This window comes from Ornithodoros turicata, chromosome 2, assembly GCF_037126465.1.
Source record: "Ornithodoros turicata isolate Travis chromosome 2, ASM3712646v1, whole genome shotgun sequence".
NCBI classification, from domain to species: Eukaryota; Metazoa; Arthropoda; class Arachnida; order Ixodida; family Argasidae; genus Ornithodoros; species Ornithodoros turicata.
The window spans coordinates 6,142,084-6,169,122 of NC_088202.1; the positions used below are offsets into that span (position 1 = coordinate 6,142,084).

General features: G+C 46.6%; 1 protein-coding gene and 1 pseudogene across 1 annotated transcript in view; one reads left to right on the forward strand and one right to left on the reverse strand.

The window, feature by feature from the left end:
• The window catches only part of LOC135383041 (methanethiol oxidase-like), a 65,995-nt gene that overhangs the window by 38,382 nt on the left and 574 nt on the right, over positions 1–27,039 (reverse strand). Inside the window, exon 2 of the mRNA XM_064612681.1 lies at positions 14,573–14,690. Coding sequence (XP_064468751.1) covers positions 14,573–14,690 — 118 coding nt within the window. The remainder of the gene's footprint in view (positions 1–14,572; positions 14,691–27,039) is intronic.
• LOC135386397 (uncharacterized) lies at positions 8,926–10,708 on the forward strand (annotated as a pseudogene).

Sequence of the window (27,039 nt, forward strand, 5' to 3'; positions counted from 1 at the left end):
TCCATGCAATCTTTGTCAGTCCGACGAACGGAGGTTGCAAACCCAGCCCACCCTGGCATCGCAGAAAGAGTTACTACTATTACTAGTACTAGTACATACAGGGTGTTTCAAAAAACGTGTCATTCGGACTTTATAAAAAAACGGGGCGATGGAAAAATACGGGGTAAAGGGCACTTGTGTGGCAACTGAATTTGCCATCTTGCAAAAATATTTTCATTTGATTTTAATTAAAATAAATTGAATTTCTTTAATTGAACTCCAAAATTTCCCAAGTCAACCTAACGTTTTTGTTACAGAATTTGAGATCCCGTAGCGAACTTAGTCAGATCCACTAAGAAATCCACTCGATATTGCAAATGGAACTGCCCAAAAAAAGTCCCCAAATTGAGGCTTTAAAGTTTCGGGTATTCAACGGCGCACCAAATCAGACGCAAAGATTCGTGGAGAGGAGGATATGCTCCTGCCCCCATGAAAGATAGAAGGTCGAAAAAACACAGGGCGGGAAAGAAGAGGCGGAATCATTTTTGTTTGCCGCTTATCAACGTATGGTGGAATGTCACCTGCCTTGTTATCTGCGCGTCTTGTGCTGCACGCCGGTTTGGCGATAAACTGTTCTAGCTTCATGGGGGCAGGAGCATGTCCTGCCCTCCGCGCATTTTTCCGACTGATTTGGTGCACTCTTGAATACCCGAAACTCTGAAGCCTCAACTTCAGGACTTTTTTTTGGCAGTTCCATTTGCAATATCGAGCAGATTTCTAGGTGCATCTGACTAAGTTCGCTACGGCTCTCAAATTCTGTAAAAAAACGTTAGGTTGACTTGTGAAATTTTCGAGTTCAATTAAAGAAACTCAATTTATTTTAATTAAAATCAAATGAAAATATTTTTGCAAGATGGCAAATTCAGTTGCCACACAAGTGCCCTTTACCCCGTATTTTTCCGTCGCCCCATTTTTTTATAAAGTCCGAATGACACGTTTTTTTAAACACCCTGTATATACGTGTTGATTCTCGATCCTCAATTCTTTTCATGGCTTTGTAGTTTCCTATTCCCTGATTTCAACAAGTAACTGTGAAGAATGTTCCTTCCCCCTCAACTCGTCAGTAGGCCAAATCTCAACCCGTCACTAGAAACAATAGCCTCCCACAAGTGTTTAGGTGTTCACATATCCAGCAATGTTCCTTGGAACGCCCATATCAACAAGGTTACCTCCGACGCGAGCCGTTCCCTTGGATTGACCGCTTGGAGTATTTAACACTTATCGACCCTGTTCATCCTATGACTTGTTCATGCTAAACCTCAATAAGGCTGAGTTATTTCAAGCTTTTCATTCTGCGTCCCTGAAGGCCGCGAAAATAGAGCGGCGCGTTCATTTGCCACAGTACACAAGTATTCACGTTATTCAAGTATGTCATCCCTGAAAGCTTCCACGGGTTTCCCACCTCTATCTGCTCGACATAAGATATCTCGTTCAGCGTTGTTTCATAAAATATTTCCCTACAATCACACCGTGAGGTCAACCTTTTTCCTATTCCCGATTATATTTCTTCCCCTATAGAAGTCCCCTTCCCCTTCTAAAAGTCCGAACGGTGCTGAACAAGTGCACGCGGACATATTTCCTCCCGAAGACCACAAGAGAATGGAACGGCCTTTCCCAAGAAACTGTGCATTTGAGCGCAGCAGACGTGGTGTAGGAAAAATATGGTCCCGGAAAAAGTGGTCACTGGTTGTGTCGGCGGTAGAAATGGTCCCACAGGGTCCTGTGCGCCCCAAAATACAAGGACATGGTTGCAGATAGACGAGGAAACATATCACAGCTGACCGAGTGTTACCATTCACCCTCCTCATTTATTCAAATTGGGAGACGTTTTTTTTTATCTGTTAATGGCTAATAAAATCTGCACGCCATTCCATGAGGACCATAAAAGCGATGCCATTCGCTGCACCCGACCTGGACGCTAGTATTTTTCCATTGTTGGTCAGACACGGGTCAGTTGTCCCTTGCAGTTTTTGTGTGTCGATGTTTATGCAGAACAAAGCTGCACGCACTATCATTCATTGTTTCATTGTCCTGACAACTCCGCTTCTGCTGAAGATTAGGTCCATCGACATAGAAAATATGTGAGAACAACTGTAACGTCTGTGTCTGACCAACAATAGAAAAATACTAGCATCCAGGTCCCCTTGGGAATTACATCCGGCGCCCCTCCGTACAGCGATCATGATGTCGGAGCCTCAAGCTAGTGAGCCCAGTTTCAAGCGTTTATTTTGCGTTTTATTTGACTGGTACGAATACAGAACGAAACGGTGCCATTCTTTTGCTCACACTTCTGTAACATTTCCTTTTGTATAAGAACGCGGGGACCATTTTTCCAACGTATCTGTCACAAATACGCAGAAGGTAGCAGTTCCTTTTTGAATCTCTTCCTAGATTTCTCGCGTTTTCTGTACTCCACTGGATTTACAAAGTGAGAGAGAGAGAGAGAGAGAAGGAACAGACGCAATCCGCTCAATATAACAGGTGCAACAAATGATATCTCTTTTATGTTCATCATTGAATGGCGTGATGCTTTTATTGTCGTTATTCACACAAAAAGCCTATCTCTCCCAATTTCAACAAACCTGGAGGGCAAATGATAGCGCTTGCTCGGCTGTGATCCGTTTCATCGTCGCTCTCGTATTTTTGGGTTCACGGAACCTTACGGGACCATTATTTCCGCCCACGCAACCAGGGACCATTTGCAACAACAGCTGTATATGCGGAGTTAACCGATCGGATAGCGTGCGTGTGCCGTGTGTACCAGATACAGTGTTGTACCCGCTACCAAAACGTAACGAAAAAAAAAAGTAACGGAATACCGCTACTGCACAGAAAAGTATGCGCAATACTATAGCGTCGCTACAAATTTGAAAAAGTAACGTGAAACTGCTACTGCTACCAAATAAAAGTAGCGTAGATACAATGCCACTACTTTTCCGCTATTACATAACCTTCTCTACAGGCGACACATTACCGTAGGCATCTCCTTGCTGAATTTGTCTAAAATTGTGGAATATTTTTGGAGTATACAATATGCCATTGCTTACAGCCAAGGTATATTATTCCAGATTGAACTTGACCTTGAGATGATGCGCATTTAGGACAATTTAATACACATAGCACATACATATGTGCCATTTGTCTATTTAATTGTTTTCCTCTCCGAATGTTTTCGAACACGATACTGTTTTTTTGTGTGTTTTGTTTCAATAACAGTATAGTTTGTTCGGTATGTTCGCGAATCCCAATGTCAAACTTTTCCGTCGGCTTACTCGCGACGGATTGAGCAGTTTTCCCTATGATCAAGTGGCGCAACTGCCACCGTAAGCGACCACTCATCGAGTCATCAATAACTAGCTACGATGTGGTAAAAAGATGAAACGAAGGCATAATGTTTGACCATGCTTTCGCCAAAGCCAACACCTTCAAGAAGAATAGACAGGCTTCTGAGTGCTGAATGTGTACTATACGAAATCTTGGAGGTTTCACAGGCACTAGGAGTTACTGCTGTAGCCAACCCCTGCTTCCATTCTTCTAGTCACACGACGGCTTCTACCAAGCGTTATACTAAGCGTTTGATATTATACTATGTTTAATGACTACACTACGGTTAAACTACGTTTAAAGAGAGTGTCGCATCCGTCTTGGTCGATTCCGAAACTATAGTGCCTTTTTATTCGACGTTCATCACTCACAATAACGCCAAAATCCGACGCCAATTAGTGGATGATTATGATGATGGTGGCAGAAGAAAAAATAAGGAGATGTGAGCCCGCTCACGGCGGGACAAACTACTCCAGATCTAGTAGAGAAAAAAAGAAAAATAAGACTTCGAAAAAGACGAGGGACTGTCCAGGGATCTCTGAAGTTCCAAACGGGCAGTGTGAAACCGCGCACATTTGAAGAGAATATGTTCCGAATCTTCAATCACACCACATGTTGAACACAACGACGAAGAAAGATGAAAGTCACTGAAAAGGTTAGCCAGCTGTAGGGATCGAACCCACATCTTCTGGATTACCGGTCCAGGGCTCTACCAGAGCATCAGAGCATCAGTTTATCTCTTGTACAACGACGAATGTTGAGCGCCTATCTCGAGCAGAAATGCCAATTGGCAAATTGGACATAGAGTCGAAGTATACTCAGCAAAGTTTCGAGCAGCCGGGACATCCACGGATGGATTCGGTATGACAGGTACTGGTCAACTCTGCGCAGCAGCGACGTCGGCTCTGCGCAACTCGACCACTGGCTCCAAAATGAACCACGCTCAATGATGCACAACACATGTTGTGCATCCTCAGAAGTGAAATATATCTTTTGTGCGGGACCGCGTTGGCGAGCATCACGTGCTTGTCAACAGCGTCACTCCCAGCAATGCCGATGTGACCGAGGATCCACTGGAGCTCGATTGTGCGCCCTTTTGCGAGAGCGACAATGTGCGATAAGATAATGTCGTACACTGTGACCACAAGAGCACTAGAGGCCACAGGTGCGCGTAGTACATGACGGCCGCCCTTGGAATCAGAAAGGATTGACCAAACACCAGGTGTGGCTTGGTTGGCAATGTACCAGACCGCATTCAGAACAGCGTACAGCTCTGCAGCCGTTGAAGACGTCTGGTGCGATACCGCACAGCATGGTGGACACTGGAGCCCAGGAAGACGACCGCACAAGAAGATCCTGTAGTATTGGTGGTACCCAATGGGGCAGCTTTGGATACGCAACGCTTTGTGGCGCGGAATTTCATGAAGCTACGGGATTACGAGCCTATATACCCCAGGGTTAGTGCGACGGAGGATAGGCCTGATAAGCGGGTGACGTCGGTGACGGGTTACAAGACGACAGTTGTAGTTAGGAAAGAGAAATATGGAGATGGTGGCTGGCTACAAAACACAGGAGCCGGCTACTGCATATCACTTCAAAATAAATATCAGTAAGTCTAACACGTTAGAGGTGCTGCAATGTTCAATGACACAGGCCTTCTAGATTTCCAGGTGTAGGTGTGGGTGGTTATGAGAGAAAAAAAAAATATGGATATGGTGGATTCTACAAAACACACGAGCCGGCTACTCCAAAACACTTGGAAATAAACATCAGTAAGTCTAAAAAATTAGAGGAGCTGCAATGTCCAATGGCGTGGGGCTTCAAGATTTCCAGGTGTAGGTATGAGTGGTTCCCTCGCCTCGGCTAAGGCTGTAACGTTGGACGTTGCGGTAGGGACTCAGAGGCATAGCTTTACACTGTTAGTGAGGACCCGCTGCAGAATAGTTTCAGCAGAGGGGCACAAGCCAGTCAAGATAGGAACGTGATACGCCAGCATATGTCGAATAAAGGTGAAGATATAGTCCGACGTAACTGTGCTGCGCGTACGCGCGCTGCACAGTTGCACTACACCGGGGGAAATCACACCCTCTATAGTCTAGTGGCTAGCGCGGCCGGCGGCATTCAACGCGCTAGGACGGCGGCCGCGCAGAATAGACCATGTTCTATTTTTCGCCGACCGAGCTCGCGCAGTCAGATCAGCGCAGTCGCAGTCGCGCTGTTGCATTCAGAGCGACTTTGCGCATGCACAACGGTCGCAGGCCACTGCTGACGCGCGTCTGACTATAAAAGCATATTTCGCGGATCGCTTGCTTGGCGTGTCTGACTTCGGCTGTCGCTGACTGTGACGCCGTAAACCTTGGACTATATTTGCGCCTTTAGGGATGAGTGAAGACCGAGAAGAGCGCGGGACGTCGAGCTCCAACGAGTTCCGCAAAGGTGTCGAAGCAAGTTTAGTCTCGGATTTGCACGATCTTTTACGAGCCCGACTTCACCGTTCCAGGACAACGCGCGGTCCATAATAACGCCACGGAACCGAGGGTGGCTCACTGTTCTGAAGGCGGCACCGTTTATATACAGGTGGAACGTAGGTAGCAGCCTGCGAGTAAAGGATAAGTAGACTGTCTTCTCCGGGGAGGCATCCATCCATCGCTCCGTGAGGTATAGTAGTACATAGTTGGTGGAGTTGTTCCAGTGCAGTTTTATGTAACGCATGTTCAGAGCAGCGACGGATGTTGAGAGTATTGCAGAATTCCTTCTCTGAAAATCGGAGAAAACGCCACTCGGACAAGGCCAATCATAGAGCGCCCTTTTGCGCGGACAAGTCCAATCGGGGAGCTGCTGGTTGCCGCTGGTTGCTGGTATTTTTTTTTTCGGGGCCATTTTCTCCGGAATCCCACTCGTGTATCGACCATAGGGTCTTTATTTATTTATTTATAAATACTGCTGGCCCTTGACGGGCCATAGCAGGAGAGATACAATTCATACATATTAACTACAGTAAATATTAAGTACAGTAACTACAGTGTCAAACACAAATAAAGTCAATACAAAACCTGCAGTTCCTGCATACGCCAAAAACACTCACCCGTGCAATATAGAAAAGGAGAAACAACAAGGGAAGAACAACAAACAAACAAACGAAAAATGGAGCTCATGGATGCAGAGTCACATAAAGCCCTCTAATGCCCTAATAAAAGCTGGTAAATTGTGTAGGTGTTATACTACATTTCCTGGAAGCCTATTCCAATATTCTAGAGTACGAACAAAATATGAACGTTTAAAAATATTTATTCGGCTTTGGAAGGGTTTAAAGAATAGTGGTGACGTGACCGCAGTGCCATTCCCTGTTCCTCAGGAACAGTGCAGTGATTTGCCTCAATCCCTAATTGAGCGCTCATTATCCTACAAAATGTTTTTAATCTCTCTATTTTCCTACATTTTTGTAACGTCTCAAGTTTTGCTTGATGTCTTAAGTCCGTTACTGAAACGTGTCTGCCATAAGCAGAGTATACAGGGTGTTTCACGTAAGGTGATAAAAAATTCAAACTGGCGATGTACTCGCCGGAGGATTCTGGAACTTTCGGAAATTACCTTCTGAAAACTTTTGCCACCATTGAGGAAGGCTTTGGACAATCATCAATTGCGTGAAATTTATTTTTCAATTGCACTTCGAAAATTGCCAAGCGAACCTCACTTTTTCTTACAGAAATATGAAGTCCTCGACGGATAACCGCAGACCCAACAAAAACTATGCACAATATCGCGACAGAAATAGTCGAAAAAAAATAGTGAAAATTACGCTTTCGCCCCGCCTGCTTGATTTTCGCAAAAACGCGCGCGCGATAAGTGCGTCTAGAGAAGGAAGTGTCCCCGCCTTCATTTGTTTTTCCTTCCTTGTGATAAGACGGTTATTTTGTTTTCTTTATGATAAGTCGGTAGTCACCAGCATCAAGGTCAAAGCGGGGGAACGAAAGTTAAAACAAGAGGCGGGGACACTTCCTCCTCTCCACGCACCTACGGCGCGCTCTTCTTTGCGAAAATCAAGCAGGCGGGGCTAAAGCGTAATTTTCACTAATTTTTTCGATTATTTCTGTTGCTATACTGTGCATAGTTTTTGTTGGGTCTGCGGTTATCCGTGGAGCACTTCATATTTCTGTTAAAAAAAAGTGATGTTCGCTTGGCAACTTTCAAAGTTCAATTGAACAAAATAAATTCCCCTGAATTAAAAATTGTCCAAAGTCTTCCTAAATGGTGGCAAAAGTTGCTAGGAGGTAACTGCCGAAAGTCTCACAATCCTCCGGCGAGTACGTCGCCAGTTAGAATTTTTTATCACCTTAGATGAAACACCCTGTATAAATCTCAAAGCGCGATTTTGAATCATCTCAATTTTTTTGACGTGGATCTTCTTATATGGGTGCCAAACATGACTCGCGTACTCAAGAGTTAGCCTGATGATTGATTTATAAGCTAGTAGTTTTATGCTGACAGTGTAATAAATAAGATAGACCTAAAGAAACGTCTCGAGTTTCCTTCAGAGAACCCGTCTGTTAGGAAACATAAGCTGGAAGATAGCAGTTTCGTTGTAACCTGTTTTCAGTGCCTCATAGGGACGTTCGGCTAGAGTTTGGCCCGGCGATACTAGCGCCGCGTCTCTGCCCTGGTGGCACGCGATGGAAAAGTCCTCGAGTAGATACGTCCGTTGCTCCTTCACGCGTGCATGAAGCGCTAACGCGTTCCATGTGATTCAACTGCTTTTGTCCTGCCTCAGCATGTCCGAAACTGTGAAGCTTAGGAAACCGGCTAAACAAAAATCGGGACCGCAGCACTGTTGTGTTGTAAAGTGTACAAACAGCACAAAAAACACAGCTGGCCAGAGTCCTCCCGTTACGTTCCATTCGTTTCCGGGTAAGTGGTACGAAAAGGACAGAAGAAAAGCATGGATTGCTGCTGTTCGTCGTGTAAAGTAAGTGTATTTTGTCAGTGTTTCATTCTGTTGAAGGGGCGCAATAAACGGAATTGTAATCATGGTTGTTTGCTTCACAGTCTGGACGGGACGCCGTGGCAGCCGACGAAGTATACGGTGATATGTAGCCGTCACTTTGTCGACGGCCACGTGAGCAACGTTCAGTCCCAGTCCATCATACGTACCAACGATCTTTCCTGATATCTACAAGCGGAAAGCTCCTGACGGTTCAAGAAACAAAAGGTGGATAGGAAATTCGCAATGTACTTGTCGGGATGCGCGACTGTGTCGCACTCAGCCGTACTGTAGAACATAATTCTCATTCATAAGAACAATGTACACTTGTAACATAGATCATACGTTGCTTCGCTTATATTCAGAGACATTTATTAGGGCCTTTGTCATTAGGATTAGATGTCGACTGATTACTGTTACATATGCATGAAAACTTTTGTTCAAATGAACGAATTTTGAACTCCAGGTGGACAAAACGGCAGGCCACGAAAGCAAGCAATGTGACCGTAGAGGAAGATACGCAAGCATTAAGGAACGAAAGCTCTGAGAATGTGCCTTCCATGGACAACTCTTTTCTTTCGGAGATGGCAGAAGACAACATAAGTCTGGTTCTGCTTGCCAACTTGGCAGCAGAGACTGAAAAAGTACCTACACATGTACATATGGTGTGTAAACTGAGAAGGTACTTTTTGTATCTGAGTATACAGATTACAGTGGTACTCTTTACCGCAGGAAACACAAACGGATGCGTTAGGAGGCACAGGAGCGCTGAAGCTGTTTCTGTGTGTCACAGACTCTGAACATGGAGCAACCCAGGTTGATCATACTGATGAGCATGACCCCACGAGCACCCATCCCAAATAAGTTGAGAAACACAGTGTCCCAGAAGCTGTTCAGGTTGGTAGACACAGTACAGCCAGTCAACTCTTTTACTGCTTGATTAAAACTAGAGACGAGAGTAAATAAATTCTGCTGGTGTGCGCCTTTTATTTATTTCCCCTGGTCTCTGGTTTTCATCATGCATAGCCAGCATGATCTCTTATGACTTACCTGCACTGTTCATACCACAAATTCATAGGTTAAAACTATAAAATGTCCCTCATTAAGAATACAGATTTTAAGTAACCTTAGTTCTGCTTGCGTTGACTTGTTTAATAGTAATATGAGAAGTGTCCAATCAGCTCTTCGTCGCACATGTGAACTGTGATGTTTGTATAAGTACGGCCAATGCGAGCTGCATGCTTTTTCATTGTGCTATGAACGTTTAATTTTATTGTATTAATACATTCCTATGTTGTGTTTTTATTGTGTACTGCTGGTAAGGCTTTAGGGTGTTAGTAGACACATATAAATAAATAAATAAATAAATAAATAAATGATATTGCACAAATGTGGTGTGGTCCAGTGAAACATAATAAACAACACTGCTATTTTTTATGTACATTTATCAAAATCTGTCATAACTAAGCAGTTGTGTATGTCCTTTCAGGTGACGTCTCCAGAGTCATGGAAAAGAAAGTGCGGCTTTGAAGGTTTTAGAACCCTGACCAATTCAGAAAAAGCCCTGCAAGATCTCTGTGGAGTGACAATGACTGTATTTTCTATTCTTTTGAACCTTCTCCCACAACAGCTTCAGAAGCAATCAGATGTTTCTCGAGAGGACAAGCTTGCTATGTTCCTTATGAAGTTGGAGCTAGGAGTCAGCCTAACAGCTGTCGGCACACTTTTTGGAGTAACAAAATCAACAGCGTCACGCGTGTTCCACATCACTTTAGATCAATTGAGTGCCCGGGTGAAAGAATGGATTTTTGTGCCACCCCGAAGGTGCATCAAAGAGAAAATTATCCTGACTGTGCATTTATAATTGATTGTACCGAGGTAAAAACAGAGACGCCTTCGGACCCAGAGCAGCAGCACTACCTGTACTCCCACTATAAAGGAGGGTACACGTTGAAGTGGCCTATAGGGATCCTACCGAACGGCATGATTTCCTTCTTGTCAAAGTCTTACGGAGGAAGGCACACTCCTCGAACATGTCTTGCCAGGAGATCTTGTGCTAAGTGACAAGGGGTTCCCCCAAATCAGAACGACAATTGCAGAGAAAGGAGCTGTGCTTGTCATGGGGGGGGGGGGGGGGGCACCATTCAACACAGGAGGGGTCAGCTTTCTGTGAAAGACATGGAGAGCACTTTTGTTATTGCTCAGGTTAGGGTTCATGTTGAACGGGCTATACGGAGACTGAAGCTACTCAATGTATTGAACAATCTTGTGTCCTTGACACTCATCCCTTATATGGACAAAGTTGTGCACATTTGTGCATGCATAGTAAATCCCCAGAGTCCCATTATAAATTCCGGAACTTCTTGATGTGTCACTCACTTGCAGGTTATTTGCATATGTCCACTTACTGTAAAAGCGATAAAACCCCGGTGCAGGGGACACAAAGAGACAACACAGACGAAGCACCAAACAGCCCGGTTTTTATCGCTTTTTTCACTTACTGTATTCTAGTTTGTATTTGTGTGTATGGGTCACGATAAACTTCAGAACAAAAGAACTTTGTGAAACTTCACAGATCTGCGTGAGGTGACGAGGTACTGTGCTGTGTACCACTTTAGTCCACCCTCCACATGTGAACACCTGATTGACACCACTGCTGTGCTATAATGTTATCAATCATTTTGATGAGTTAGGTAGAGACAAACCATGAGTTGCATAGTAAAATTTATTTATACTCTGAAAATCAAGCTCATATATTGTTCACAAATAGGTGTTAGCATTATGTACCATAATTTCATTTATCTGAGCATTTTAGCAATCTCCTTCAGTAAGTACGTGAAATAGAAAAATTCCAACTTAGGGATCACCACTGCAAGGAAGGCATCATCCCGTCGCACTAGAATTGTCTTTGTTTGCTTTGGGCTGTACACGAAAAATAATCCCTTGGTCGCGTTAAGAATGTATAGTTGTACCTGCAGCTGCGTATAATAACAGTGTGTTTGCTTGAGACACAGCTCCCCTCGTTGGAAATGAAGGTACTCGACATAACACTTTTGTGAGTCTTCGTCCACAAGCAGTGACTCTTTACAGCGATGCGGGCACTTGATCTCTATAGGAAGAGTGTCATTACCAAGGTTTATCATACCATCAGGGCTACAGCATAGCCACGGCTGTTCTGGCATGACTATGAGGCCAGTCTAGAATGTGGAGAACATGATTAGTAGGTACAGTGACATATGTGAACTTCATATCGTCTAAGAAGACCTTAATTACTTTGGACATACCTGAAGAGTTGGTACCCTGTACTCACTCTGAAGAGCTTCACGAGCCAGGTTCTCACTGGAAATTCCTTGTTTAGGGTAGTTTAAGATGTAAACAATTTAATATAATTTTCATATGCAATGCTTCACATTTAAAATGCCCTGCACACAAAACAATGTGCAAACAACCTGTCCACGATGACGGTTATGTATCGACTTACCATAACGCGTTGCCTCATTACTAAATGGCTTACTTTGTGCCATTCTTAGAGCAAGTGCCTGGAAGTTGTCACGTCTTGTTTTTATCTGATGAGCTTTTGTGCTGGGGATCCTTACTTTTCGTTCTGCATGTCATCTGTAGTCATAGGAAATCCAAATTAGTAAAATAAGCCAACGTAACAGCAGAATCTGGCAATGCAGTTTCCATTTTATTACATAACGTGGCCTGTCCAACTGCAAGGATTGTATGTAGAATGTAATAAATTGAACTGTATTTTATGAATGTGTACAGTCATGCAACTTAAGGAAACTCTGTAGAATGGCATGACATATTCTTAGGAATAGTGACTGGTAGCTTCACTAATTACCATTTGTTCTGTGCTTGTCCGCGGGTCTCAAGTGCCAGTTGGCATGGAGATCCCTTCAGTTCCACGACTTCATTGTAAATTTGCAGTAGTTCTGCTTCCAGGTGAACAAAAAAGTCCTTGTGTGCAAGGACACTCTGCAGTGCCCCATTAGTCTGCTTATACTCTAGACACCTCGAAATACGTCTGCACTGCATTCTGCCAAGGATGTCATTCAGAGTCTCCTCTTCATGGTTATCTGCGACTTGCTTGACTATATCTTCCAAGAGCATCTCACATTCCCACTCAACTTCAGTCTTTTGCATAGCCTTCAAAACCTTCATCATTGAGCAGTTTAGTTCTCCATAACCTTTCATGATGGTGTCTTTTGGTGCAGGCGGAATGTTGCTGCTGTTGCATGATAGGAGATTAGCTGCAATGGCAAGGAAAGTAATGTTGTGAAACTAGGCTCGCAGTACTGTGCGCTTATATCCAGTTCACCCAAATTTTAGCTGACGTATCTCCTGCATCAGGCACAGTTTCGACTCTACAGCAATTCTACAGCGTCCATCCCAAGTGAAAAAGGTCTTTAATACCAAGTGGTTTACTTTATACTTTCTTTTTTTTAATACCACTTTGTACGTAAGCGGTGTAAAGCGGAAATGGTTTCATAAACCACTTGGGATTGCAGACCATTTCCACTAGGGATGCTAGCGTGTTCAAAAAATCTGAGAATCGTGACACTTGATCGAAGAAACACAGTACTACAACCTGGGAAAAGATCCGCGATGCGTCGGTTCTGTGGCTCTCTGGCTTCCCATTGGGTTTTCCCCACCGTTGTGGTCTTGTCGTGCATGTTTCGTCGTCTGCACTATTCACGTGGGCACAAAGTGCGGCAGCGTGTTTGCATCTACCCGCGATGCCGGCTTTGCAAGTGCACCTGCCAGACACAATCGTCTGCTTCGCGTTGTCAAGCTGAAAAGTGCACAAAAAGGGACTAACGAATCTCAATGCCCTCCGATTAATTCGCGAAATACATGGAGAACAGTAACCACTTACAAGAATGTTTACGTCGTACACCACGTTGTCCCGCACCTGGGAGACACATTTGCCTTGTACGACCAACCTGTCGGAGAAAACATGTTGTTCTACGGCGAAAACATGCGGTCGTAGACGATTGCCTTTTGTCAAACATGAGACCGGGAAAAAATCCTCGATTTCATTGACCTTCTTGAAGGCGCAGTAAAGTTTAATCATCTTCACAACAGCGCACACGAACACACACCACTGGCAATCATAGGCGATAAGAGGATACACTACTCTAAAAAGCTTATCGCTACCGCTAGAAGTGGCGCTGATGGCAGAAGACAGGAGCGCCCCCTGGGCAGCCGAACGAGTCTATACTGAGACGCTTCCTATCTGGATATGAAGGATCATAAGTTGGAAAAAATATGCATTTCCGGAAAATCGTGGAAAATGACTAAAAGCTGCTTACGTTTTGGAAGATGTGATGTCTCAGCGGAGGAGTCTACTACGACTACCTATTACCTTAAAGGGGTTGTGAAACCATTTTCTTTTCCAGAAATAACGTTGCGTTGTGAATATTGATTTATGTGTACTAAACATGCACATCAAAACGCTATGTTTTTGCGATTCCGCGTTACGAAGCTATTGCACTCCGAAGGTAACGCGCAGGGCGAGCTCCTCCGTTACTCTCAACTCCTCACCTTTGCCCGTTTGCGTATAAGTTGAGCACGAGTCTCAGTCTCATCCCAATAGCCTTGGCTGAGCTTCCTGTGCGAGCACCGGGTGCGTGCTCAATGCCCTGCCAAGGCTATAGAGATTGAGTATGAGACCCATACTCAACTTGCAAACAGGGGTTTTGGGGGGACGTTTTACCGTGGAGAAAGGAAGTGCGTACTTTTCCTTTTTTATGACGACGTAGGAGGTTGTAAAGAGGGAGCCGGCCCACGGAGAACCGTCTTCAACATGGTGACCTTCGGGTACTTCGCGCAAGCGTGCACGAATGAAACATAACTTCACAATTATCTGCCGCGTCTCTCAGCGATGTCCGCCGCCACCGTCGACGGTGGCTCGAAAAAATCGCATTTTAAAAACAAGCATGGTAAAAACCCCGTTCAAATGATGAACGTGGAACATCGATGGGAATAGACAGACGTCTTTCTGATTTAACTGGTTCAATTTGAGGCCACATGTCACAACCACTGTAAGTTTGAAGAGAAAACATTAAGCGCAACACAAGAAGGAAGAGGACCTGCGTTGGCTGTCATCCTCTTCTATTGCGTTCTGTGTTTTCTCTCCAAGCTCAACGAAAACACCACCTACAAATACACTAACAAATCATAAACGTACAGTGTATCACTACGATGATGCATTAAAGTCCTTACCTTTTCCATTTTCATCGCCATCCCCCATGGTACTGATCATTACACGTCCGTCTGCCAGACAGTGCGGCGTATGGGGAGCGCAGACATCGAGACAATGAAGCTCCTTTGGCTCAATTACCTGCAATGGGAGCACATAAAAACAAAAGACGACAAAGTTATGTGCTATGAAAAAATTGCAGTGACAAATCCCGCTAAAGAAGGACACATAAGCACAAAGTGGGTATCATGCTCTTTAAACTTGCCTTGGTGAACAATCAACCAGCAATTTCCCCCAGTAATAGACCTCTAAGGCGAGAAAAGGAGGGTGTTGAGCTTCCATGGGGGCATATGTATCGGTAATCTCATAAATTTCGTGGGGTTGTAGCAAAAATCCACAGGGGTAGTGAAGGCAAGATGACTGCAGTCAACATCACCACATCTTTCTTTCTGCGCCCACCCTAACTGCCTCAAATGTTCCCACCCCCCAGTAACGTCCTCCGGACCCTTGGGGTTTTTTGAAATAAATAAATAAATAAACTAGCTCACCTTTGTTGAGCTCACCTTTGTAGTAGAGATCGCGCCCGTGTTCAGCTAATAGCGCGCTGATTCCTCATAGTGCACATATGTTCAAAAGCTGAATGATTCAGCGATGCGCACCGTTCCAAATGTCTGGTTTTGACCAAACTTTGCAGACGCGTTCTCTAGGTTCTCTCTGCTCAGGCGGCTACACACCACTGCAAACTGCACGGGATGAGTGTGGTAGAATGCGGCGGGTTGCCTTACCGTAGCCAGCGGATTTCCGTACATGATCACCGTTAACATAGAGGTCGAGATGAGTTGGTCAGCGGAGCGAGCGGTACTCTCAAGCACATCGAGACCGTGCCGTTATGGGGCGACACATACGAAGGTGACTGCTTGATGCATTTGTGGCCTGCCTTCCCAGATGCCACTATGAGTGCCGAGGTCAGAGTGAAAGCGCGATCGCTCGTGCTCTCCTTTGCTGGTGCGTTGGATCCAACCTGGAGCCAGACGAACTGCCAACATACCGCTTTACGGCAACGTCAAGTGCAGACGGGCACAGTTTCCTCTGGTTCCACCTTGTTTCATAACGATACAGATGTTGCAGGGTGGCACTTTCGGCGATATCGTGTTTGAATACGACAAGTCTCAGCATAATCAACCCGTGTACGTCGCCCTGAGCAGAGTGGTATCCATTGGCGGGTTGTATCTCAACAACCAAAAAGGCGACTTCAGATTCCACCACAGGCTCAGCAGTACGACTCCCAACGTTAAAGAGGTACACGATGAGTACTGCCGTTTGCTGAATTACAAGCTGCCAACGCTTCCGGAGGAGGTGGACGACTTCTTAGCTGCTGTAGTGCTTCTCGACATCTGCTCTCGAATCCGTCAAGCTTAATGGGGTATTCGTGGGACATCCAAGTCTCGTTGCATATGAGGTACTCAGACTTTCGGAGTATCACATCTGTGCAGATGTCTCTGCTGTGTGCTACTGACTCTGCACATTCATGCTGGTGACCATGATAGCCACCATGGCTTCATGGACCAGAGCGGCTTCGCAGAACGACTCGAGTACACTGGCCATACGACGCCAGTATGCTCGAGTCGTCACCAAGGACACCACACCGCTCCACACCGGAGCGGCGTGGTGTCCTCTTCCTGTTGTCCTTGTGTGCTGTAGCTCCGTAGTCTAAGACATATAGAGACCCCGCTGATTACGCTTGCAAATACTCGAATGTATTTGACATCTGTGACATGGTGACATGGTATTTGTGACATCTGTGAATGGGAGCAGCATACCTTACGTAAGCTACTTCAGTTATTGTTTAAGAGTTAAGTGAGTATGGTGCACCGCCTCTACAGATGTCATTGTAACTGTGATATCTTAACCGTTACGCGACTGTTGTCTATCAGTCTCAATTCTAACTTTTACCTTCCAAGGGATCATTATAACATATCTGTGAAATAAAGGCACACTTGTAAGCCGATATCTGTCGCGTGACTGTCTTACGCCAGACGTATTCACGGAAAAACCTAGCGGGAGTAGCCCGACTACTACCTACCCCGAATTTTTGTGATTTCAATTACCTATGCAGAAGGGAAATTAGCGCGATTTTGACTGTGCTCTGGCAATTTTTTGAGGATTTCGTTGTGGCAAACCTGTTTGCTAATTGAACTCTGTGTACTATATTATGTGCTCTGCGGTACATCTCTTCGTTGACACCAAGAGCGTGGACTATTCTTTCGGATACTAAGTCAGCCTTGGAGACCCTGGCATCGTATTCGCCCAAAGTGGTCAACGCGGAAATCCTTTGCCTTCACGCCATACTGTCGTCTCTAGACCAAAGTCTCTGGTTCCAGTGGATTCCGTGCCACGTTGGTATCTCGAGGGATGCCCTCGCCGATTCTGCGGCCAGGTGTGCTCGTGCAGCTGGGTCTGTCAGGGAGGCTCTTTTCGGCTGTAGTTCGAGTCACACGAGCTCCACCTCTCGGCGAACGTCATATATCACGTGAGAAGGTCGCTTCTGCCCGCGCGCTGGCCGCTGGGGATTCTTCTAGATGCGGAGAGATGTGGAATGTGGACATGTCCTCGCAGTTTTATAAGGTAAATGTGTGGTAAATGCGTAGTACTGCATAGCCTTGTTGAATGGACATGAGATGAGTTTGTGTAATACCGACAGAGGTTCGCTACACTGGGTGCATTCAGCTGGTTCTTCCTCTCGAGCGAAACTGAGAAGTGTCTGAAGTTTCACCGCTTCCCCGGGCCAGAGACGTAATACACGGCATTGCCCCGGCCAAAATAGGGAAGCCGATCGGCGACAGCGCTGGGTAGCTGGCGCTCAAAATATGGCAAGGAAAGCTTTTGTTCGTTTGTTAAACCAAGCATATCATTCCAGATTGTAAGAAGAAGAGTTACTCGTTGACTAGTCCTTTCTTCGCAGCCAAGATGGGGGGGGGGGGGATATATATGTATCAGACCAAAGAAAAAAAGACGGAGGAAACGCAAGATGGGGATTAGTGTTTGCCGAACGGCAACACAAGTGCCGGCTGCTGAACTTCGATCAACAACTACAACTCGCAAGAGGACTGTTCTGAACTCCCTGAACTTTCGTCTTCTGTCACGTTTCCTTAACACCCGCACGGCTGCAGCATAATAAAATTTAGACTAAGTGCGACAGGTGTGAGCAAGCAGTTGGGCCTGTGATGTGTGATCCAAATGTGTGCTGAAATCGCTGGAAACATAAAATAAAAGAAAATAGCAAAAGAATAGACTGAGAGGCAGATACATATGATTAATGTATCCCATGTAATGAAAGAGTTTCTCTGTATCTGTTCTTGTTAATATCTATATCTCCAAATTCGGAACCACGTACAACAACAACAAATGATAGAGAAGTTATGATGACATGGGTTGTTTACCCCTGGTAGCCACAGGACCTTCACAGAGGTTAGTATGAGAGGAAACACGTACAAAAGTTACACATAGATATGATAATCTATACTATTTTGTAAAGTAAAATAAATGTGAAAATCGCCGCGCATCGAATACATAATGCTGAATTCGAGAAGCTGTAATGGATAACATGCCTCGGACAGCAGTGCAAAGGCAACAGCGTAAATAATATTTCATGACGTGCTGGAAGTGCCGACTGTTTCAACGGAACATTTAACGGAATGTTTATCCTGTTCTCAGTCTGACGGGCTGCGTACATATAACCGCTCTCAATACCTTTTTAAAGTTAAAGCTCCCAAAGAAATCGCATAATTTGCCCTACTTGCAAACAGTCCTTCCGCCGGGCACATACCAATCTGACCTCCCCGTCTTTGGTCTTCCTGCTCCATCCCTTGCTCTCTCTTTCCCTCCTCACGTGACATATGACGCACGCCATGAGGCGGAGCCTGTGTGACTCGAACTACAGCCGAAAAGAGTCTCCCGGTCTATCACTTCTGCCCTGCTTACCCCGTCTGTCTGCCGGCTAGCGATTCGCCGATACTGCATAAATAGGTTTTGTTCCAAGACGCTGTCAAGACGAACTTTTTTCTGCCCTCCATTGACCCTACGATGACCCACACAGTGGAAGGCCGCTATCCCAGGGGGGAAGAGTCATTGCTCCACAGGCTTTGACTGAATGTGGCGCGGACTCCACTGCTCCTCTTTAAGATGGGCCACCTTTCGTCACCCAACTACCCCACCTGCCATGTCGAAGGAGACATCCCGCACCTGCTACTCTACTGCACCCGTTACCGCCAACATGGTCCTCTCCTACGGTCGCGCATCGCTCGCCTCAGGATTTCGGACTTTCCCTTAGCCACGCTGCTAGGCCCCACACAACATAGTCAGGTGACAAGGCACTTGTTCAGTTCTTGAGTTCTTGAGGATATGAAGCCTTCTGGGTATACTGTGATCAATTTCGTGGTTGTTTCCTTTTTGTTTGCTTTTCTTTTTCTTTTTTATTTCCGTGCTGGGAATAGCAAGCCGCCGTAGAGCTGGCTAACCTTTCCCTCTTTTTTTTATAATAAACATCCCCCCCCCCCCAATGAGTGAGCAAATGGAGAGCTGCGCAAGGCATGATTGAGCATGCGTGAGCAAACAGAGAGCTGGGGAGGCGTAAAATGCGTGAGCAAACGTAGAGTAGAGCGGCACGTGAGTGAGCATGAATGAACAAATGGAAAGCTGGGGTGAGGGGTGACGAAAGAAACGATTATTACGAGCGCTATGCAGACCAAACGGACGAGGGCCACTAAGCGAGTCCCTCTCTTCCTGTCATCGTAGCGCATTAAGTCCTTCCGGGCATCCTGAATAGTTACAATGGCAGCATAAGACCGTGGGCAAAGGGCAGTATCATGGCCAAAGCGCCAAGAGCTCCGCTACGCGGAGGAACACGGCATTCCCGACGAATATGTCCGTAACTGCTTACTTGACAAAGCTCACACTCATGAGTATTGTTACGAAAGAGCCAAGGTGAAAGGAATAGAAGTTAGAGGTCCTTCGAACCTTCGGCCAGACGACAAGGACGCACACCTGCCAGACGCTTTTAATCCCCATTGAGGAATCTGCACGATCCAAACCAACGCAGGAACAAAGGCCTACCCCAAGTTGGAAAGAAAGGGACGCAGTCTAAGTGCTTCCGCAGCTCCAAGGGATTTCTGGGAAACCGTGGTGCCATATCCAGCGAAGGTCAACGGTGGCTCCTTTGTTCAAGCCTTTAAAAGCGCTACGCGCCATTTTGTACTGCTCACTCGCATACTAACTGCGTTTACATGGACTGATAAATCGATTGAAAGCCCCAGTCGACTAATCGTCAAGGTCGGATGGCGAAGGTGTACATGACAATCGGCTGGGACTCCCAAGGTCACACAGCGCTCGACTGAAGCTTAGTGGAACCTGATGGATGAGTTGCATGACCGGTTTCAGTCGACAGCTGTCGTCTGAACCACCCCATCGTAGCGACTTCCTTCCTCTGTGTCGACTTCCCTTTTAAGTCGATGTACGCCGGTTTATATGCAGAGGAGCAATCGACTTGTCTCGTCCAGTCGACTTTTATCGCCTTCATGTAAACGCGCCTACTGACATGTCACTGTAAATAAACCTGTATAGTTTTCCTTCCCTGGCTGTGTCGGCTCGCTACCACGTCGACTCGGAACCCATGTCGCAACAACTGGTTGGCAGCGTCGGGATTGACTTCGTCGGGCCATGACTTCTAGCGTGGGTGAGTGCTTGGTTTTTATGCGCTCGTTTGCCAGGCTGTTAGCTGCATAGACTGTGTGAAATTGTAGCGGCAGTTGGAAACTTTCTGTGTGATACCTGTGTGGTAACTTTGTGATAGCTGTGTGATAGTACCTGTGTGGTAATTACTGTGTGAAACCGAAAGTCAGGAAAAAGTACAGTGCGGAGTGTAGCCAGTTCTGAGTGAGACATGGATCTTAATAAGCTGCGCGTGCCGGACCTACTAGCGCTATGTGATGATTTGGGAATCAACATAGAGAAGGCAAAAAGAAAACCACATTTGATAGAGCTCATTCGCGGATCAGACGTAGAGGAAATTGAGCTATTAGAATGTTGGGAGCTAATCGTAGAGAAGCGTGAGCGGGAGGAAAAGGAAGAGAGGCAGAGGGCTGAGGTAGAGAGGCAGAAGGCCGAGGAAAGAGTAAAGGCACAGGAACTCGAAGCAAAAAGGATAGACTTGGAAATGAAACGTCTGGAGGTCCAAGGGAGTAGTGGTGCTACCACCCCGTCTAGTGAGAGGGGGACAGAGAGCTTCAAGATGAAAGACTTGATGCAACCGTTTAAGGTAGGCGAAGACGTTGGATTGTTCCTCGTCAACTTCGAAAGAACGTGCGAAAAAGTCGGTTTCTCGAAAGATTGCTGGCCTCAAAAATTGCTAACCCTACTCCCGTGCGAAGCGGCCGATGTGATCGCCAGACTGAGTAAAGAGGATGCAGCCGACTATGATAAGACAAAGTCAGCGCTCCTAAAGAAGTATCGTTTGTCCACGGAAGCGTTCAGGCAAAGGTTTCGTAACGCGACGAAAAAGACGAGTGAGTCCTATCTAGAGTTCGGGTACAACCTTAAAGCCAACTTAGTCGAATGGCTCAAGAGTGCGGAAGCGTACGGGAATCACGACAAAGTGGTCGAGTGCGTTGCTTTAGAGCAATTTTACCGTGGCATCCCGGAGCAAGCCAAATTTTGGGTTCAGGACAGGCTAAAAGAACCTAATATCCAAACGGCGGCCGAATACGCAGAGGAATACGCGACTCGGAGAGGTCTTAAAGAGGACCAAGTTGTTCGGTCTAAAAACAGTAGGGAGAACCGGACAGAGTTTCTCAAACGAGGAGAGCGTGCTAAAGAAGAAGGGCGTAGATCGTCAAGCAAAGAGAGATTGACGGACGAAACGGTAGCCACGAAAAGGGAAGTCGAGACTAGACCCAGTCGAGAGAACACCAGGGTATTTGAAGCCAGAAAGCCTAAAGTTTGCTATAACTGTAAGAAACCGGGTCACATGGCAGCCCAGTGTGAGAGAAAGATGGTATTTTCCTATGTGAGCGAGAGCGAGGAAAACATAAAGCTCTTGGATCCGTACACGAAAACCCTTAGAGTAAACGGGAAGGAATGCAGAGTACTTCGTGACTCCGCTGCCACGATGGACGTAATCCATCCCTCGTACATTCGCCCCGACGACCTAACAGGTGATTGTGCGTGGATTAAGCAAGTCGTAGAGGAGAATAGTGTATGCCTTCCTGTAGCCAGAGTGACGATTGAGGGACCTTTCGGAGTACTTGCAACAGAAGCAGCCGTTTCCGCGAACCTCCCTTCGCACTATCCGTACCTCTTTTCCAACAAATCGGATCAGTTGCTGCGGGATAGGGGACAGTGCTTTTCCCTAGAACTAGTGCATGCGTTGACACGCTCCAAGGCGCGAGAGCTAGCCGGACAGATGACGTACAGCGCCGACAAAAGCGCTCCTGAGACAAATGCGAACGCCGTGACGTCAGACGAATCGCCGAAGTCAGATCAGACCAGCGATATCGAAGTTAGCGAGAAAAACTCGGACATGCAGTCTAGTAAAGATACTGAAAATTCAGAGTGCGGGGCAATCTTGGCGCCAGTATCTAACAGTTTCCAATCACTGGCGAAAGTAGATCAAGCTGCTTTGGCAGCAGAGCAAAAGAGCGACCCATCGATACGTAACATGTGTGATAGCGTTAAAGAATGCGTTGCTAGAAAGAACATCTCATTCTACGAAAAACAGAACTTGCTGTATCGGCGATACAGGGATAAAAACGGTAGAGTGTTTGACCAAGTAGTCGTTCCACAAAAGTACAGGGAAGATCTCCTGCATTTGTCTCACAGCAATGCGTGGTCAGGGCACTTAGGCGTTCGAAAGACTAAGGCTCGTCTAACTGCGGAGTATTACTGGCCAGGTTGCTGGAAAGACATCGAAAACTGGGTGAAATCATGCGATACATGCCAACGCGTGGGAAAGCCGACAGATCAGCGAAAGGCCCCAATGTGTCTCGTGCCAATAATCACCGAGCCCTTCCGCAGGCTGGTGATTGACATTGTCGGTCCCTTACCCGCGACAGAGCAAGGACATCGCTACGTTCTAACAGCGCTGTGTCCAGCCACGAAGTTCCCCGAGGCCGTAGCTCTAAGGGAATTGAGTTCCGTGCAAGTGGTAGACGCGCTCCTCTCCATATTTGCTAGGGTGGGCTTCCCCGCAGAAATCCAGAGCAACAATGGCAGTGTTTTCACGAGCAACCTCACGACTACCTTCCTAGAGAAATGTGGCATGAAAATAATCCATAGCTCAGTGCATCATCCTCAATCCAACAGCGTGGAGAGGATGCATTCCGTCCTCAAAAGAGTGCTGAGAGCATTATGTTACGAGCACAAGACTAACTGGGAGTCATGCCTTCCGGCAACGATGTTCGCGCTGCGTTCTGTAGCACACGAGAGCACGGGATTTAGTCCGGCCGAGCTTGTGTACGGGCGTTCGCTACGAACACCCTTGCGAATGTTGAAGGAGTCTTGGGAGGGAAAAGGAGAAGACCCAAATGTAGTCCAGTACATTTTAGATCTGCTCGACAGATTGTACAGAGCTAGAGAAGTAGTAAGAGCAAACATGAAGTCTGCTCAGGTGAAATCAAAGAAATACTACGACAGATCGGCAAAAGCAAGGACCTTTCAAGTAGACGACAGGGTCATGCTTCTGAAACCGTCTAAACAAAACAAATTGGATGTAAGATGGGAAGGCCCAGCTCGCGTAGTACAGCAGCTTTCTGAGACCAACTACGCCGTAAAAATGGAAGGCAAGCGTAAGGACATCCAGCTGTTTCACTGTAATCTAATGAAACCGTACCGGGAGCGCGAGGCAGTGGTAAATCTAACTCTGAACGCGCCAGAGGAGATGTCACAGGACATACCCACGGCAGTTGGTAGCCCAGAATTTACCATTGAAGAACTCCTCCGAAAGGTAGTGAACAGTGGGACGCTTCCTGAAGACCAGTTGAGAGACGTAAAACAGATATTTTCAGAATACCAGGACGTATTCTCGAGCAGACCGGGAAAAACGAATTTGGTGGAACACGACATCGAGCTACTTAGTGATGAGCCGGTTCGTTCCAAGCCCTACCGAGTATCGCCGAGGCAGAGAGAGATCATGGAGAGCGAGATAAAGCGCATGCTAGATCTAGGTATCATCGAACCTGGGGAAAGCGATTTCACATCCCCACTGATACTAGTAGAAGTGCCCGGAAAGGACGCCCGACCGTGCGTAGATTATCGGAAGTTGAATACCATTACCCGGGATCAAACGTATCCGATACCGAATATCGAGGAAAGGGTGGAGGTCGTAAGTAAGGCGAAGTACATCTCCACCCTAGACCTCGTTCGCGGGTACTGGCAAGTCCCTTTAACGGAGCGCGCAAGCAGATATGCCGCCTTTGTTTCCCCGTTGGGAACATTTCGCCCAAAAATGCTCAGCTTTGGGTTAAAGAACGCTCCCTTTTGCTTTTCGAGCCTTATGGACCGCGTGCTAAAAGGGCTGGGAGATTTCGCACTCCCGTATCTAGATGATATCGCCATCTTCTCGGACAGCTGGGAAGAACACATTCGGCATCTTCGAACCGTACTGGAAAGGCTTCGCGACGCAGGACTCACGGTGCGTGCGGAAAAATGTCAGATCGGGAAGGCCGAGGTCACGTATTTAGGGCATGTGATAGGACAGGGATATCGCCGTCCAGCCGACGTGAAGATCGCAGCTGTAGCAGAGTACCCGCGACCAACTACCAAAACCGAGCTCAGAGCGTTTCTAGGACTCGCGGGGTACTACCAGCATTATATCAGAAGTTACTCCAGTATCGCTAGTCCCCTAACCGATGCTTTGAGGAAGACTGAACCGAATGTCATCAAGTGGGATGACACAAAGGAAAGGGCCTTCCGCGAGTTAAAAGAGACACTCACACACAAGCCTATCTTAAAGGCCCCGGACTACAACCGCACGTTCTTCGTGCAGTGTGACGCCAGCGATCGTGGCATTGGTGCAGTCCTTTGTCAGTTAGATGAAGGCGGTCGTGAAAGACCAATTCTGTATATAAGTCGCAAACTGACGGGGCGAGAAGAAGCCTACTGCGCCACAGAAAAAGAGTGCGCATGCTTGATCTGGGCAGTCCAAAAGCTCTCTTGCTATCTGTCCGGGTCCAAATTTGTAATTGAGACTGACCACTGCCCGCTAACGTGGCTGAAAAACATGTCCGCGAAGAATGGTCGACTGCTCCGCTGGAGCTAAGCGTTACAGCCTTATAATTTCGAGATAAAGTATAAGAAGGGAGCTGACAATGGTAACGCTGACGGGTTAAGTCGCTCTTTTTAGTTCAAAAGACGTGCTCCAAGTGGACCAAAATCTGTAAATATCTGAGGAAATGTTTGTATTTTTGCATTTGCGTGAAAAGGATCCAGCATGGACGCGCTTTGACAGACAACTGTCTCACTTTGGGAGGATTGGCTGTGATCTGCACTGATGGGACATATTCTTGATTATTTGGGATAGCTGGGAATAAATCGTAGGATTTGTCCTTATGTTGTTAAGTCTGGCAGACGATGCGACAAAACCGGCACTTGTCTGTGTTGGGATTGTGGTTTGGAGTGGTCGATTCTGTCACTGTTCTACCTTTGTTGTGTGCTCATTCTACCTGCAGTTACTATATAAGTGGGTCACCTTTCGAAGAAGGAAAACAGCAGGGAGGTCTCTTGGTCTGGCCTATCCGACGCCAAACACTTCTGCAAATTGAAAGCACGGCATCAGAGCATCCAATTACTTCGTGCCACGATTGGACGTCCTGGCCAATAGAGTGCGCTTCTGCGATTCTGCATCAATCCAAAGGAGCAAGACTCAAGATCGCTCCTTCTCTTGATGGACCACCCGGCGGCGGGGTGATGTTACGAAAGAGCCAAGGTGAAACGAATAGAAGTTAGAGGTCCTTCGAACCTTCGGCCAGACGACAAGGACGCACACCTGCCAGACGCTTTTAATCCCCATTGAGGAATCTGCACGATCCAAACCAACGCAGGAACAAAGGCCTACCCCAAGTTGGAAAGAAAGGGACGCAGTCTAAGTGCTTCCGCAGCTCCAAGGGATTTCTGGGAAACCGTGGTGCCATATCCAGCGAAGGTCAACGGTGGCTCCTTTGTTCAAGCCTTTAAAAGCGCTACGCGCCATTTTGTACTGCTCACTCGCATACTGACATGTCACTGTAAATAAACCTGTATAGTTTTCCTTCCCTGGCTGTGTCGGCTCGCTACCACGTCGACTCGGAACCCATGTCGCAACAGTATGCTCGCTCATCGTTAATGTCGTGAACGAGGTTAGCATGAGTGAGCAGACAGAGAGCTAAGCGGCAAGCGAGTGGGCCTCAGTGAGCGGGAGACAGAAGTCCTGACCTCTGCTGGCAGCATATAGCGTTGTCCGATGTGTCACGGTCACAGTTCTTTGGGGCTAATAGCAGGGTTCGAGTGTGGCGTGGACCCCATGAGACCATGGACACAGGTTGTCCCCGAGGCACTGTACAAGGCTTATGGTTCCATGCAGGTGTGGGAGCGCGTTTACATGACATGGATTTGGTGAGCTGTTCTGCCAAAATAAGTCATTCGCCGGTAACCGCTATGTTGCACTGTTCGCTGACCATTTGCAGATCGTGGTCCCAGAACGGTCGTCCAGCACGAAATTCTACTGTGTTTTCAGGCCTAATTTGCAGAGAACTGGTTCGTGGAACACTCCGCTGAGCTCTGACGAATACTCGGCGACCACAATCGCTCGACATGATCCCAACTGAACATTTATGGAGAGATCTTTTAGTACCCAAGGTTGTGTACCTAAACCGATGCAAATAAGTTGCGGGCAGCAATCAATACGGCATGGGCGAGCATCACTTCGTAGGTCTTCTGTCCATTCGTGGAATCGATTCTAGGACGAGTTGCTGTGCTTCGTCGGGCATGCCGTTACGCGAGTCACCTATTCCATCACTTTTATAGCGGCAGCTGTGAAGGGCTGAATTTCGTGAAGATACCGTCTTGTACGTCACTTCGACGAAAACCCTACGAGATCAAGCGAAAAAACGAAATAATAAATATCGCGAGATATTTTCCAGCGACAGCTGTTATCTCGTTTACCGTTGATCACTTACAACCTCGATGTCTCGGACGGGATGGTAAACGTAGCCACCGCCATCCTGAAGCACATCGACCTTGACGAAGAGGCTCTACCGACGCGCGTTTGGCTTCACCTCGAGGGAGACGCCACGGTTACATATACAGCTCTGTAGCTGTCGTTCACTTGATGCCACTATCACTTGCATTATGTCTGCCAGATTTTTTAAAGTTATGTTTACAACGCTTAGGTTTCAACGCAGGACTTGGCATATGTGACGTGTGAAGCATTGTGGCGGTACAATTTACAGCAGCGAACCACACG